Raw genomic sequence first — 15,890 nt, 5'->3', positions numbered from 1 at the left:
TTACAGAAAATAAACAGGCACTGGCATTACATGTGTGTCTTATTTCTAAAATCAGTCCTGAATAAAGGGAAGGGCAAAATGATCTTTTTGGGGGGATAGAAAAGTTATGTTAAGTGTTCCATGAAATTAACCTTATGATATGCAGGTTTAATAGGTATTGAGTTTGAAAATTTTTAATGAACAATAACCTGGTTACAAAAGAGTCCAGGAGAGGAAATGATTCTTAACTTGCATACCGCATACCCTCTGGAGGTTCCACAAAGGCATCTCAGGACCTGCAGTTAGGGGGAGGGGGAGGCAAAGTGGACAAGACCCAAGCCCTTTCCCCTCCACGTACAAGGATTCAGTCAGAAGAACTCAAGTGCTTGTGTTACTTCCTATATTCTTTCAATACAAACTGAGCACCTACTGGCCCAGCATTTCCTAGTCCCATGAAAGAAGACTTTGAAAAAAATGAATCATTTGTTCAAGGACAATACAAATATATCCCACTCCCAAAAGAAATACAACATCAATCTCACACACATACATTTTGTAATTACGACCTCAGAATGTACTTCTCAAATACAAGCAAAGGCTGTCAAGGCCAAATAACTATTAGCCAAAGCAAGTTATTTAAATTCTTTTGAGTCTCAGTTTTCTCACTTGTAATAATACTACCAACCCTAGCGGAGTTGTTATGCAAGCGTTAGAAATAATGAGCCAAGCACCAATCACAAGGAATGGCACACAGTAGGTGCTCAGCAGACGGCAGCTACTAGTATGATGATTCATTGTTGCAACTGGATTTTTAACAAAGTAGAAAGGGGGACAACTTCAAAATGAGTTATTATTGAAAACCTAAGATGCTTATGTTGCTCAACCAGTGCTCACCTAACACTCCACGTCAGCTCTCACCATTCATCTTGGCCACTGTCTCCTCCAGCCATTTCAACCCTGTTTCGTTCCTTAAACCCACCACGTTCTCTGTCACGCCAGGTCTTCACAAACACACTTCCCTCAGAAAATACTTCCTTTTATTCCCTCACTGGTCATCTCTGTTCTTTGAATCTTAGCTTCAAAGTCACTTCCTTTGGAAAGACTATCTTGACCAATTGAGACTACAAATAACAATTTTTATCTGGACCTTGAAGTTTCTCTTTCTTTGATACTGATGGCAAGAAGGCTTCGCTATAAATTGAGATCTATTATACTGAGATGTATTGTTAGCACAGATAGAGAATTCCTCTGATTTGCTTTGGCAAAGAAGACAGGTGCTCTGTTTAAATTATGTTCCAACTTGTTCAGGTTATAGGTAAACAAAAATGTCAGTTATCCTAAAGTTTTCTACTTTCTACACATGTGAAAAATCTTACAGGACAAATTGAACATTCCAAACAAACCAAAAACAAAGCACCAATGTTGAAACTGGTAGTTTAATAGGCAAATTAGATATTCATAGGACACATTATATATCTCTAAGATCAAAATTATGGAATCAACTAAAATAAGTTTATACAACTAAGTGATTCGTTGAAGAAGAAAATTTTCTAAGGTTTTTGAAGAAATCATGACTGAAAACTTCCCAAACTTAAAGAAGGAATCAGATATCCAGGTACAGGAAGCTCAAAGGGTCCCAAGCAGGAAGAATCCAAATAGACCCACACCAAGACATATCATAATCAAGATGGCCAGAGTCAAGGATAAAGAAATGATTCTAAAGGCAGCAAGAGAAAAGCAAAGAGTGAATTACAAGGGAACCCCCATAAGGCTCTCAGCTGATTTCTCTACACAAACACTACAGGCCAGAGGGAGTGGAAAGATATATTCAAAGCCCTGAATGAAAAAAAGATGCAGCCTAGGATACTTTATCCAGCAAGGCTATCCTTTAGGATAGAAGGAGAAATAAAGAGTTTCACAGACAAAAAAAAGCTGCAGGAGTTTGGCAACACTAAACCCATGCTAAAAGAAATATTGAAAGGGCTATTCTAAATAGAAAAGCAGCAGGATGCTACAGAAATGAGACACTCACAACTGGAAAGGTGATAACTCATGAATTACAAATAAAGAAAACACAAAATTATAAAAGAAGACATACAAATCACTGAGAGTGGGAGAGGGAGGCAGGGAAATATAGATTTCTTTTTCTTTCTTTTTTAAATTTTTTTAACAGTAGGATGGGTTTGAGATCATGTTACTATCAGTTTAATAAAAACACTTATAGTAATAGGTTAATAGATTTACAACAAAGGGTAACCACAAGTTAAAAATTAACAAGGGAGTCACAAAAATTAAATAAAATCCATGATAATACAAAGGAAAATTACCAAACCACAGAAGGAAGAAGAAAGGAACAAAGAGGATATACCAATTCAACTGCAAAGATAAGTTCAAAATGGCAATAAACACACATCTATCATTAATTACTGTAAATGTTAATGGACTAAATGCTCCAGTCAAAAGACATAGAGTGGCAGAGTGGATAATAAAGCAAGAACCTTCAATATGCTGCATACAAGAGACCCACTTTAGGGAGAAGGACACATATAGATTGAGAGTGAAAGGATGGAAAAGGATATTCCATGCAAATGGAAACGCCAAAAAAGCAGGTGTTGCAGTACTGATTTCAGACAAAATAGACTTTAAAACAAAGGTCATAAAGAAAGATAAAGAAGGACATTTTGTAATGATTAAAGGAGTGATACAAGATGAAGACATTACACTCGTTAATATATATGCACCCAATATAGGAGCACCTAAGTACATACAAGAATTACTAACAGAGATAAAGGGCGATATTGATGGGAATACAATCATAGTTGGAGATTTTAACACTGCATTAACATCACTAGACAGATCTTCCAGACAGAAAATAAACAAGGCAACAGAGAAATTAAATACTACAATAGAAAAACTAGATATGGTGGATATTTTCAGAGCATTACACCCCCAAAAAATAGAATATACATTCTTTTCAAGTGCACATGGAACATTTTCCAGAATCGATCATGTACTTGGACACAAAAGAAACCTCAACAAATTTAAGAAGATAGGAATTATCTCAGGCATCTTTACTGACCACAATGCCATGAAACTGGAAATCAGCAACAGAGAAACAAAGGAGAAAAAAAGAAAAGCATGGAGATTAAACAATATGTTATTGAAAAAACAATGGATCAATGAGGAAATCAAAGCTGAAATTAAAAAATACCTTGAGACAAATGATAATGAAAGCACAACCACTCAAAACCTATGGGACACAGTAAAGGCAGTGCTAAGAGGGAAGTTTATAGCGATACAGGCCTTCCTCAAAAAAGAAGAACAATCTCAAATAAACAAGTTAACCCACCACCTGAATCAATTAGAAAAAGAAGAACAAAAAGCCCCAAAAAGCAGCAGAAGGAAGGAAATAATAAAGATCAGAGAGGAATTAAACAATAGAGATTAACAAGACCATAGAAAAAATCAACCAAACCAAAAGCTGGATTTTTGAAAAAGTAAATAAAATCGACAAACCTCTGGCCAAACTCACAAAGAAGAAAAAAGAGCAAGCACAAATTAGCAAAATAAGAAAGGAAAATGGAGAAATTACAACAAATAAAATAGAAATACAGAATATCATAAGAGAATATTATGAAAAACTATATGGAACGAAACTGCATAACCTAGAGGAGATGGACAAGTTTCTGGAAACATACTGTCCACCAAAACTGAATCAAGAAGAATCTGAACACTTGAACAATCCGATCACTAGAAAGGAAATAGAAATAGCAATTAAAAACCTCCCTACAAATAAAAGTCCAGGACCGGACAGCTTCACCGGGGAATTCTACCAAACATACAAAGAAGAACTCATACCAGTCCTTCTCAAACTCTTCCAGATGATTGAAAAGGAGGGAATACTCCCAAACTCATTCTATGAAGCCACCATCACCCTGATACCAAAGCCAGGCAAAGACACTACAAAAAAAGAGAATTATAGGCCAATATCACTGATGAACATAGACGCCAAAATCCTCACCAAAATTTTAGCAAATAGAATCCAACAACACATAAAAAAGATTATACATCATGACCAAGTGGGGTTCATCCCAGGGACACAAGGCTGGTTCAACATACGCAAATCAATCAATGTAATACATCACATCAACAAGAGAAAGGACAAAAACCACATGATCATCTCAATCGATGCAGAAAAAGCATTTGATAAAATTCAACACCGATTTATGATAAAAACTCTAGCCAAAGTGGGTATAGAGGGAACATATCTCAACATAATATAAGCTATATATGACAAACCTACAGCCAGCATAGTTCTCAATGGTGAAAAACTCAAAAGCTTCCCACTAAAATCTGGGACAAGACAAGGATGCCCACTATCACCCCTCCTATTCAACATAGTCCTGGAAGTCCTAGCCAAGCAATCAGGCAAGAGAAAGAAATAAAAGGGATCCAAATTGGAAAAGAAGAGGTAAAAGTGTCATTATATGCTGATGACATGTTACTATATATAGAAAACACTAAAAGGTCCACACAAAAGCTACTAGAGCTGATTGAAGAATTCAGCAAGGTAGCAGGTTACAAAATTAATGTTCAAAAATCAGTTGCATTTCTTTACAGTAACGATAAGTCAACAGAAAAAGAAAGTAAAGAAACAATCCCCTTTAAAATAGCACCCAAAGTAATAAAATATCTGGGAATAAACCTAACCAAGGAGGTGAAAGAATTATACACAGAAAACTATAAACCACTGATGAAGGAAATTAAAGAAGACTTTAAAAAATGGAAAGATATTCCATGCTCTTGGATTGGAAGAATCAATATTGTTAAAATGGTCACACTGCCCAAGGCAATCTACAGATTTAATGCAATCCCTATCCAATTACCCAGGACATATTTCACAGAACTAGAACAAATCATAATAAAATTTATATGGAACCATCAAAGACCTAGAATTGCTAAAGCATTACTGAAGAGAAAGAAAGAGGCTGGAGGAATAACTCTCCCAGACTTCAGACAATACTATAGAGCTACAGTCATCAAGACAGCATGGTATTGGTACCAAAACAGACATATGGACCAATGGAACAGAATAGAGAGCCCAGAAATGAACCCACAAACCTTTGGTCAACTCGTCTTCCACAAAGGAGGCAAGAATATACAATGCAATAAAGACAGTCTCTTCAGCAAATGGTGTTGGGAAAACTGGACAGCAGCATGTACAACAATGAAGCTAGAACACACCCTTACACCATATACAAAAATCAACTCAAAATGGATTAAAGACTTGAGCATAAGACAAGATACAATAAACCTCCTAGAGGAAAACATAGGCAAAACATTATCTGACATACATTTCAAAAATTTTCTCCTAGAAGAAATAAAAGCAAGAATAAACAAATGGGACCTAATGAAACTTACAAGCTTCTGCACAGCAAAGGAAACCAGAAGTAAAACAAGAAGAAAACCTACGGAATGGGAGAAAATTTTTGCAAGTGAAACCGACAAAGGCTTGATCTCCAGAATATATAAGCAGCTCATATGACTCAATAAGAAAAAAATAAATAACCCAATCCAAAAATGGGCAGAAGACCTAAACAAGCAATTCTCCAAGGAAGACATACAAATGATCAAAAAGCACATGAAAAAATGCTCAATATCACTAATTATCAGAGAAATGCAAATCAAAACTGCAATGAGGTATCACCTCACACCAGTCAGAATGGCCGTCATTCAAAAATCCAAAAATGACAAATGCTGGAGAGGCTGTGGAGAAAGGGGAACCCTCCTACACTGCTGGTGGGAATGCAGTTTGGTGCAGCCACTATGGAAAACAGTGTGGAGATTCCTCAAAAGACTAGAAATAGACTTACCATATGACCCAGGAATCCCACTCCTGGGCTTGTATCCAGAAGGAAATCTACTTCAGGATGACACCTGCACCCCAATGTTCATAGCAGCACTATTTACAATAGCCAAAACATGGGAACAGCCTAAATGTCCATCAACAGGTGACTGGATAAAGAAGATGTGGTATATTTATACAATGGAATACTACTCAGCCATAAAAACCGACAACATAACGCCATTTGCAGCAACATGGATGCTCCTAGAGAATGTCATTCTAAGTGAAGTAAGCCAGAAAGAGAAAGAAAAATACCATATGAGATCGCTCATATGTGGAATCTAAAGACTCATGGACAGAGAATACAGACTTGTGGTTACCAGGGGGGTAGAGGGTGGGAAGGGATAGACTGGGATTTCAAAATTGTAGAATAGATAAACAAGATTACACTGTAAAGCACAGGGAAATATACACAAAATGTTATGATAACTGACAGAGAAAAAAATGTGACAATGAGTGTGTATATGTCCATGAATGACTGAAAAATTGTGCTGAACACTGGAATTTGACACATTGTAAAATGATTATAAATCAATAAAAAATGTTAAAAAAAAAAAGAAGAAAATTTTCTAAAATTCAACTTTGGGAGGTCCTTTGGAATAGCTGTACTAAACCAATAGTTTAAGCCTCTTCAAACTAGAAACACAGATTCCAGTCAGGCTAGCTAAGATACTAATATATTATTCTCACTTTAATTTCTTAAAGTCATACCAGAGTACCAACTTGGTCCAAAATTGTAGCATTTTATAAACTGAAGAAAATACTGGTGGTATTCCTAACTTTATTGAAAAAAGTCTTCTGGCATTTCTCTAATCACTGTGGTAACTGAACTGGATGACTGACCATCCATGGTGAAGGACACTAATACTGCCCTTGCCCAAGGCCAAGCTGGTGTCCATTGTGATCTAGAACCTGAGTTTTCATAATTCACAATCCAGAGCAATCCAAGAAAGGACTAGAAGTTCTTGCTTAGTGAAGAAAATGGAAGCAATTGAGTTTAAGACTAAAATAGCCACAGACGATAAGTTACTTGATAGTGAAGGCAAAGAGAGAGGGTCAAAGACAAACTCGTATAGAAAAGAGGATCAACCCCCCCCACCAAATTTTCCATAAAGGAACCAGATGTTACCACTATTACTGATAATGACAAAACCAATGAGAATTATAATAAAAATAGTAAATTTATTAATGATTTATTATATATTAGGTACTAGTCTAAATTATTTAACAAACACATTATTTCATACTTGTATCCAAGTATAAGCTAGACATTATTACCATTATTTTATCCATTAGGAGTCTGAGTCTCAGAAAGTTAATTATTTGTCCAAAGTCATATAACTAGAAAAAGCTACAGCCAGCCCTGAACCCATCCCTTCTAACTACGAATTTCACTCTCTTAACCTTTGCAAAACCTGATTTACTTGATGAAACAGTTCTCAAAGAAATAAAAAGGGAACCTGAAATCCATGTACAGAGAGAAATATGACAGTCAATCTTATCAAATGTCACAGAAAAATCCAGTCAGATCCCAGAGAAAATGACTGATTGTGACTATGTATACATTATCCATAGCTTAATGGGTAGCACCCAAATTTCATAGGATTAAGTGGTTAGACAAAGGAGAAATGTAGACAAGTGTAGATGTCTCTATCCAGAAAATCAGCAAGGAGGAAATATATAAATAAATATGTCAACCAAAGAAAGAAAAGAGTGAAAAAACTAGGGAGGAGACACATGTAAAGACACCAATATGTGTGTGTCATCCGACTCAACTGCCCACAAGGGCTTCTTATGCAACACTGTCCCACACCCCTCACTTCCTAACCCCCTCAGCTCCGTGTACCACTTCCTGATTTCTCTTGAGCTCTCTTGTGCCTTTCTCTACCAGAAATGCCCTCTTCCAGACTGTTTATCTTGTGAACTTCAGCACACAGGTCAAAGTGTGCTCATCCTTGGTGAAGACATTACTGACCCTCAATCCCTAGAACTATTTCTGTCTTTACCCTTTTCATTAAAAAAGTTTTTTTTAATTGGAGCACCATCAGTTACAATGTGCCAGTTTCTGGTGTGCAGCCCTATGTCCCAGTCATGCATATATAGACATATATTCGTTTTCATATTTTTTTCATTAAAGGTTATTACAAGATATTGAACACAGTTCCCTGTGCAGAAACTTTAAAAATATATATATTTTTTATATATAGTGGCTAACATTTGTAAATCTCAAACTCCCAAATTTATCCCTTCCCACTCCCTTTCCCTGGTAACCATAAGCTGTTTACTATGTCTGTGAGTCTGTTTCTGTTTGTAGATGAGTTCATAGAGTCCCTTTTTTTCTTCTTTCTTTTTTTAAAGAGTCCACGTATGAATGATATCATATGGTATGGTTCTTTCTCTTTCTGGATTACTTCATTTAGAATGACGATCTCCAGGTCCAGCTATACTGTTGCAAATGGCATTATTTTATTCTTTTTTATGGCTGATTACTATTCCATTGTATAAATATATCACAACTTCTTTATCCAGTCATCTGCCAACAGATATTTAGGTTGCTTCTTAGTCTTGGCTATTGTATATAGTGCTTCTGTGAACACTGGGGTGCATGTATGTATATTTTTGAATTAGAGTTCCCTCCGGATATATGCCCAGAAGTGGGATTGCTGAATCAAATGGTAAGTCTATTTCTAGTGTTTTGAGGAATCTCCATACTGTTTTCCATAATGGCTGCACCAAACTACATTCCTACCAGCAGTGTAGGAGGGTTCCCTTTTCTCCACACCGTCTGCAGCATTTATACTCTTGAGGTACTTTATATCCAATTCTGTAACAGTTCTATCTCCCTCAAAAGTTGGCTTACTCCAATCAGGTACCAGGTTGAATTACCTTTGAAACCTCAGCATTTAACCCAGTTCCTGGTATATTCCTCTTAAAATACAGTATCCAGAACTGATCACTATTATCTAACTCCAGATGAGAAAATATGTTAAAAATCACTTAACAGAGAATCAAACAGTATTACTACCCAAGTACTTAAATAGTAGCTCTTATTTTCACAAATATTCAGTACAGATGGTCAATTAAAGGGCCTTCATATTGGACTGGCACAGTAAAATTTATTTCAATTGTAAATCAGCATGTTCCTTCAAAACACCTTACTTTTTATACTGGATACTAAAAATTAGCAGTTATGGCACTAAAAATAAATATGCTCTTCAAGAGCTAAAATAATTATCTTTGTAAAAATTTTTTACAAAAGACATTCAACTAGAATTCATTTAAAAATGCAACCCCATCTTTTAGGATGTCTGCCACAGTCTTAATTATGAAAACACTGTTTTCTTAGGGAACTATGCCAATGAGAATCAACTCCCAAACAAGAGCAAACCAGAGAAAAGTGTCTTTGTTTCTGTTGATTATATCAGATAATGGTCTAAAATGAAAAGAATTCTATTCGCATCCATTGAAGCTAGGATGAGCAAGAAGCAGACCTCTTGACCCTGAATAGAGGAAAGACAAAGACAAGAATGATACGGTGCACTACCTCAGGCTTGGCTCTTCAAACTAGCACAGGGTCCTCTTTAAAATACTACTGATCAAATTTCGATCTAATAGAATATTCTGTTATGGATTTACCATTCTACAGACAATCATTTTCCCCTCTCAATCACTGTTGATTGCTTCCACCAAAAGAACTTTCTCATGGGTATACTGCAAATTACCATGGCTTCCTTTTGGCTGTGATGATTTACTACACATGGGCAAACATAAGTAAGGACAGAAATAACCCATGGTTGAAGCTCTGGCCTAATGTGAGGAAGTCAGGAGCATTCATATCTAATTTCAATTCCTAAAATCCATTTCCTAAAGGAAACCAGTATAACTGGTTTACAATGTTGTGTTAATTTCTGGTATACAGCAAAGTGATTGAGAGAGAGAGAGAGAGAGGGAGAGAGAGAGGGATACACACACACACACATACACATATATATATTCTTTTTCATATTGTTTTCCATTATGGTTTATTACAGAATATTGAATATAATTCCCTGTGCTACACAGTAGATCCATGTAGTTTATTATATATGTATATATAATAATTTGTATCTCCTAATCTCAAACTCCCAATTTATCCCTGCCCACCCTTTCCCCCCAGGTAACCATAAATTTGTCTTCCATGTCTATGAGTCTGTTTCTGCTTTGTAAATAAGTTCATTTGTGTCATTTTTTTTAGATTCCACGTAAAAGTAATACTATGCCATTTGTCTTTCTCTATCTGACTTATTTCACCTACTATGATACTCTTTAGGTCTACCCATGTTGCTGCAAATGGCATTATTCCATTCTTTTTTATGGCTGAGTAGTATTCCATTGTACATAAATAAACCACAACTTCTTTATCTATTCATTTATTGGTGGATATTTAGGTTGCTTCCATGTCTTGGGTATCATAAATTGTACTGCTATGAACACTGGGGTGGATGTATCTTTTTGAATTAGAATTTTCTCTTTAGAATTTTGCCCAGGAATGGAATTGCTGATTCACAGGGCAAGTCTATTTTTAGTTTTTAAAGGAATCTCCATACTGCTTTCCATAGTGGCTACACCAATTTACATTCCCACCAGCAGTGTAGCAGAGTTCCCTTTTCTCTACACCCTCTCCAGCATTTGTTATTTGAAGAGAAGTAACTATCTCTGACATCAATGCCATGATTTTAATATCCATTATGGGTCAGGGACAAGAGCCAGAAACTTTTAAAGGCATCCTACTACCGTTTGAAAATTCAAGATGACATCATCGTATTAACAATACAAAGATTATAGGCATGTTACAGCAGTAAGAAGTTATCCTAGCACTATCTTGTCAGTTATAGACAATTTATATCCACAGGAACACCGTTAGGGCACACTGGGGATCTTCAAACGTGTCACTGTTCTAGTGGAAAGGAAGAAAGAAAAAAAGAAAAAGGACAGAGGAGAAAAAAATCCTTCCAAATAAGCCTGGAAAGACAACATAATGGCATTTCCAGGCATACATCACACTAACCTAGTATATGAAATTAAACACTCTGCTGACAAAAAGACAATGAAAGTTCTCAACTTCCTTGCTTGGTGTAAGGGGACCAAGTCATCACTCACCTTGAATGTCCTAGAGGAAAGAGCTAACTTGAGGAACTGAAAAATATGCCTGTTGGGAACAAGCCACATGGCACAGCACAAAGTTTTCCAAAGTGCGGTCCATGTTTACATGAGATTAATTTTTATAAGGACATGAACAAAGTGTGTGTGTATATGTGTCATCTTCTACTTACATCTGGTGAAACTGATTTTCTACTTCTGGTAGGAACTCAGTTTTTTTTGTTTTATATATATTTAGCACAAAAAGCAATTCTACTTACAAAGCAATCAGATCTCCTCTACCAACTCGGTGCAATGAGATGACTGGCCTTCCCTAACTGTGGTGAAAGTCGGAAGGTTTATTCTTCAGTTAACCTCTACACTGAGGAACACCCAGTGTGGGTAACTCCATACTGAAAAGGAGAAGGATTTGATGAATTCGTGCAAGAAATACCCAACTCTCTTCCCTACTTAGCTTCTCAGACAGCTAAGCATTCACCCACCAGGAGGAAGCTGGAGAAGTCTTCTTTAAAAATATGACTAGCCCAGGAGAAAAAACAAAAATACTGAACATGGGAAGGTCCTCAGTCAAAAAGCCCAATTATATGACCACATATTGAAGTCAACAAAACCCACTCATGCATTCAAATCAGCCTTTTCCCCACATTTTAAAATATGAATAAATGCCCAGAGATTACCAGAATCTGAGAAAAGTTTCTAATATGAAAGACCAAAAAAAAAAAAAAAAAAAAGAGGACAAAATAGCCTGAAGGAAACAGAACATATTAGGAGAAGAAAATTTCAACAACTTAAAAAATTAACGTCTTCAGAGAGAGAAAAGAATATTAAAATCAGAAAACATGATGTTATAAAAAGGAACATACAAGGAATTTTAAAGAGCTCTTGAAAATTAAAACTATGATACCAGAAATGAAAAGTAATAGATGGGCTAGAAGATGAAACAAAAGAGCAAAAGAGTCCAAAATGTAAAAAAAGAGCACAAAGAGGGGAGTTAACCATAAATGAAAAAAAACTGAGGAAAAGTTCCCAGAACTGGAGAACATGAATGTTCATATTGAATAGATCCATCAAGGTTCCAGAACAATGTACAAAAATAGGCCCACATCAAGGCATATCATCAGGAAATTTCAAGAAACTGGATTTAAAACATTCTGTAAACTTTCAAAGACGAAAAAAAAATCATGTAGCTTGCATACAAAGGATTAGAAATCAGAACAGTGTTTGGCTATTCCACAGCAATTCTGCAAACCAAAAAACAACGGAGCAATTTCTTCAAAACTCTGAATAAAATGATATCCAACCCAAAACTCTGTACCCATCCAACTACCAAACAATTGTGAAGGCAGAATAAATTCTTTCTCAGATACACAAGAGCTCAAAAATTTACCATTTCTTAGGAAGTTATTACAAGCTGTGCTCGAGCAAATCAAGAAAGAGTTGTAAAGATGCTGACCTAGGAAACAGGAAAGCCAACATAAGAGAGAAGGGAGATCCCAGGATGATGGAAAAGGGAGCTCCCGGGATGGGAGCTGAGCAGAGGGCATCCGTCAGACTGGAGCAGGTCCAAGTGCTCTGGGAGACTTCTTTAAGAAAACATACAATTGTTCAGTCTAGAGAAAGTAAATGGGATTTACAGAAATGAAATGTAATCACAGCTCGCTACATAGATTTGCAGCGTATTGATATATATCATGGCAACATAAGCACTGGATAATGACCTACCAAAATGAGTACATAACTAATAGGTTGAAACATATGAAATTGTTGTTTTTGTAGGTCAAAAACTGCATAGAGTTCAACCTAATATATCAGGAGCATAAGGGATGGAAAAGGTGTGTGTGTGTGTGTGTGTGTGTGTATGGTAAGGACTGAAAGGAGTGTAAAATACATAAAACAAAAACATATTTAAAAAGTAAAACACTGTTTTTGAAGACATAGAGGTAAATATCAAAATAAAAGGTACAGAGAACCAAAGGCAGTTGCCTCTGAGGAGGAGAGGGAGGATGAAGACAGCTGTTTTTTTTAAAAATAACAAATGAGCAGAGCTATTTGACTCTTTACACTATTATATACACTAAATAAGACCAGTAATAGACATCTGATGATATACAAATACAATAAAAAGAAAATGCTTTTTAAAAAGAAGAGAAAAAAAAAGGACAGAAGGCAGGAAGGAAGGGAGAAAGGGAGAGGAAAGGAGGGAGGGAGAAAGAAGCAATGCAGAGTCGAGGGGAGAGGGCCAGACATGCATATCACACACATTCCAAGCTCTCAAGGGGGCACTTTCTGGAGACAGAAAAACTACTGTTAAGAGACAGGCACTCTCAAAGCCATTCTTCCTCCACAAGTGAGACAAAAACCAAACCAGAGTCAGTGTAACTGTTCAACATTTGTTTAATGCTGATAGACTGTTATCTTCTAAAAATTGTGTATAACACTGTCCCACTGTCCTCCCCTTGTTGTTTGGATGATGTGCCTCCCCGAGAGCAGCACACACAGTATTCATCAGTCACCATAATGCCCATCTGTACCGAGATGAACTTTCACCTCTCCAAATACCTCTTACCCCACCCAACATCCTCTCATGACAGTCCATGCATGTTTATAATCATTTTGACCATTTTGAAAACAAAACACTGAGAATTACTAACTCACACATTTTAAAATCCCCATTAGTACCTCTTATCTTGAGGTTATAAAGGTTGAACTTCATTGAAATCTACCTTCTTTAGGATTCATCTGCACATTTCCTGAATAATGTGCAGAGTCTTGACATTGGTGATGACATCAATAATACCAATGTGTTGTAGAGAGCAGAAAGAAGAGTGTGCTAAGATTTTTTTTTTCATTACAAAAGAAATAATTACTTCAGATGTCGTTATTTAGCCTGAGAGTCAAAGACCCTTCTCTGTGATGCTGGCACTCTCCCTGCCCATCCCACTTCTGTCTCCTGAAAAGAGTATAACCTTGAGTCCCTCTGTCTATATAATTGAGGAAAAAGTTATCCCTTCCCCCAGTAGCATTTATAATTGCAAAAGCAACATTAGCTAACGGTTCTCTTTGATACTAAAAAATTACAGGCAGATCTCAAGTCTCAAGATACCGCTTTATGACATGCTCTTTCTCACTTATTTTTTTGCCACTCACTAGAAGCAATGACAGGCCAATGTGTTCACAATCCAAAGGAGAACTATTAGCTGGCACGAATGGAACTGTTTTGTCAGTATCTTTTTAAACAAGCCAAGTGTCCCAAGTATGAATAAGCCCTGTAGTAAACATGTGATGATGAATTCATTCTCAGTTTTTTAAATGGGATGAGTCAGATCTCCAGACCTTTAAGATAATTTAAATTTCATTAAACAGTATTTAACAGTCACCAGAACGCCCACGCACATTCTGAAATGTCACAAAGGCAAAATCCCTGCCCATCAAGCACATGCCTCCTCTCCCTTATTAAGTACTACTGTGAGCCCATTATATGAAAATATGATTGCTGCCATTTCAACAGGAGAGAACTAGGGGGAGGTGATAAAGGACAGGGGGGAGAGAGAGAGAGGAAGAGAAAACCTCGTTAGCGTGGTCAAGCTAGAAACGGATGCTCTCTCTAGGGGCTAAGAGGCTCCTTCAGAAGAGGGATTGCAGTTTGAGTGCTCATCTCTGCATCCCCCTACAGCCTAGCACAGAACCTGGCACGTGCAGAAGATGATCAAGAAACGTTTGCTGAGTTAACTGAAGAACGGAGCGAGGCCTGCTTCAACACCCATCGTGGCAGAAAGGATTATCCGAGGCACGCTGGACGCAGCCGTGCTGGGAGGCAGCGCGACAACGGCAGAGCCCCCTCCCCGAGGGCGGCGGCCCTCACCTGCTGCTGCACTGGTACCTGCTGCACCACCTGCGTGGGCACTGCTGCTTGACTGGCCACAGACGTCTGTAAAGTCACCGTCGAGCCCGTGTCCGACCCGGTCTCTGATGTCTGCATGATGGTCTCTGGAATATATCAGAATAGAGAGAAAGTTTAAAGTGCTCTCCTTGTATGACCAGCTGGATTATATGTTGTTCTTAATGTACTGTACTGAGATGAACTTCCACCTCCCCAAATACCCCTTACCCCCTCCGACGTCCTCCCACGACAGTCCATGCATGTTTATAATCATGTTGACCATTTTGAAGATAAAATACTGAAAATTACTAACCCATATATTTTAAAATCCCCATTAGTACCTCTTATCTCGAGGTTATAAAGGTTGAACTTCATTGAAATCTACCTTCTTTAGGTTTCATCTGTTAAAAATTGTTTCAATCATATTATACACTATAGTCCAGAATTACTCAAGATACTCAATTCTCAGAACATTCTCAGAACACAAATCCTAATGGGATGCAAATATGTCATAAACTACACTACCTAGACCCTTTTATAGACTATAGGATGTCACTGGAGGTGTATAATTTAGAATAAATTGTTTGTAAGGTCCTTCCCAACTTTCAAACTTACTATTTACTAATTTTTAAAAACTAGAACAAAAACAGCCAACATTGGGATAAACAGGAGGGTGTTTTAGTTTCAGTGAGTATATCCAAAAATGAAATGACATACTCTAAACTTAGCCAAACGACCACACTCATTAATTTTCTTGCCTGTGGTATGATATGGTACTAACATCAAAGTCCAATTATAGTCTTACACAAAGAGAGACAAGCATCAACAACGTTTAATATTCTGGAAGATGAGGAGGAACCACTGTTATAAAAATAAGACTGGTAAAGAAAGCCATGAAATTTTCCCTTCTCTCATTCGCACTCCACGCGGCACATTCTGTAGTCCCCATCTGCCTGACCTACCAACACGGGGTTAAATTTTACAGCA

General features: G+C 37.0%; 1 protein-coding gene across 15 annotated transcripts in view; it reads right to left on the bottom strand.

Moving 5' to 3' along the window:
• RFX3 (regulatory factor X3) overlaps nucleotides 1–15,890 on the bottom strand; it is a 280,535-nt gene that overhangs the window by 139,962 nt on the left and 124,683 nt on the right. For 14 of the 15 annotated variants that reach the window (XM_072959525.1, XM_072959539.1, XM_072959527.1 and 11 more), the window contains one exon: nucleotides 14,886–15,010. In XM_072959525.1, the coding sequence (XP_072815626.1) occupies nucleotides 14,886–15,010 (125 nt within the window). The remainder of the gene's footprint in view (nucleotides 1–14,885; nucleotides 15,011–15,890) is intronic. The other variant, XM_072959526.1, reaches the window with a different exon arrangement.

The sequence above is a fragment of the Vicugna pacos genome, chromosome 4 (assembly GCF_048564905.1).
Source record: "Vicugna pacos chromosome 4, VicPac4, whole genome shotgun sequence".
Classification (NCBI taxonomy): Eukaryota; Metazoa; Chordata; class Mammalia; order Artiodactyla; family Camelidae; genus Vicugna; species Vicugna pacos.
Note: the sequence above shows the minus strand (reverse complement) of the source record. Positions and strands in the feature narration are given on the sequence as shown.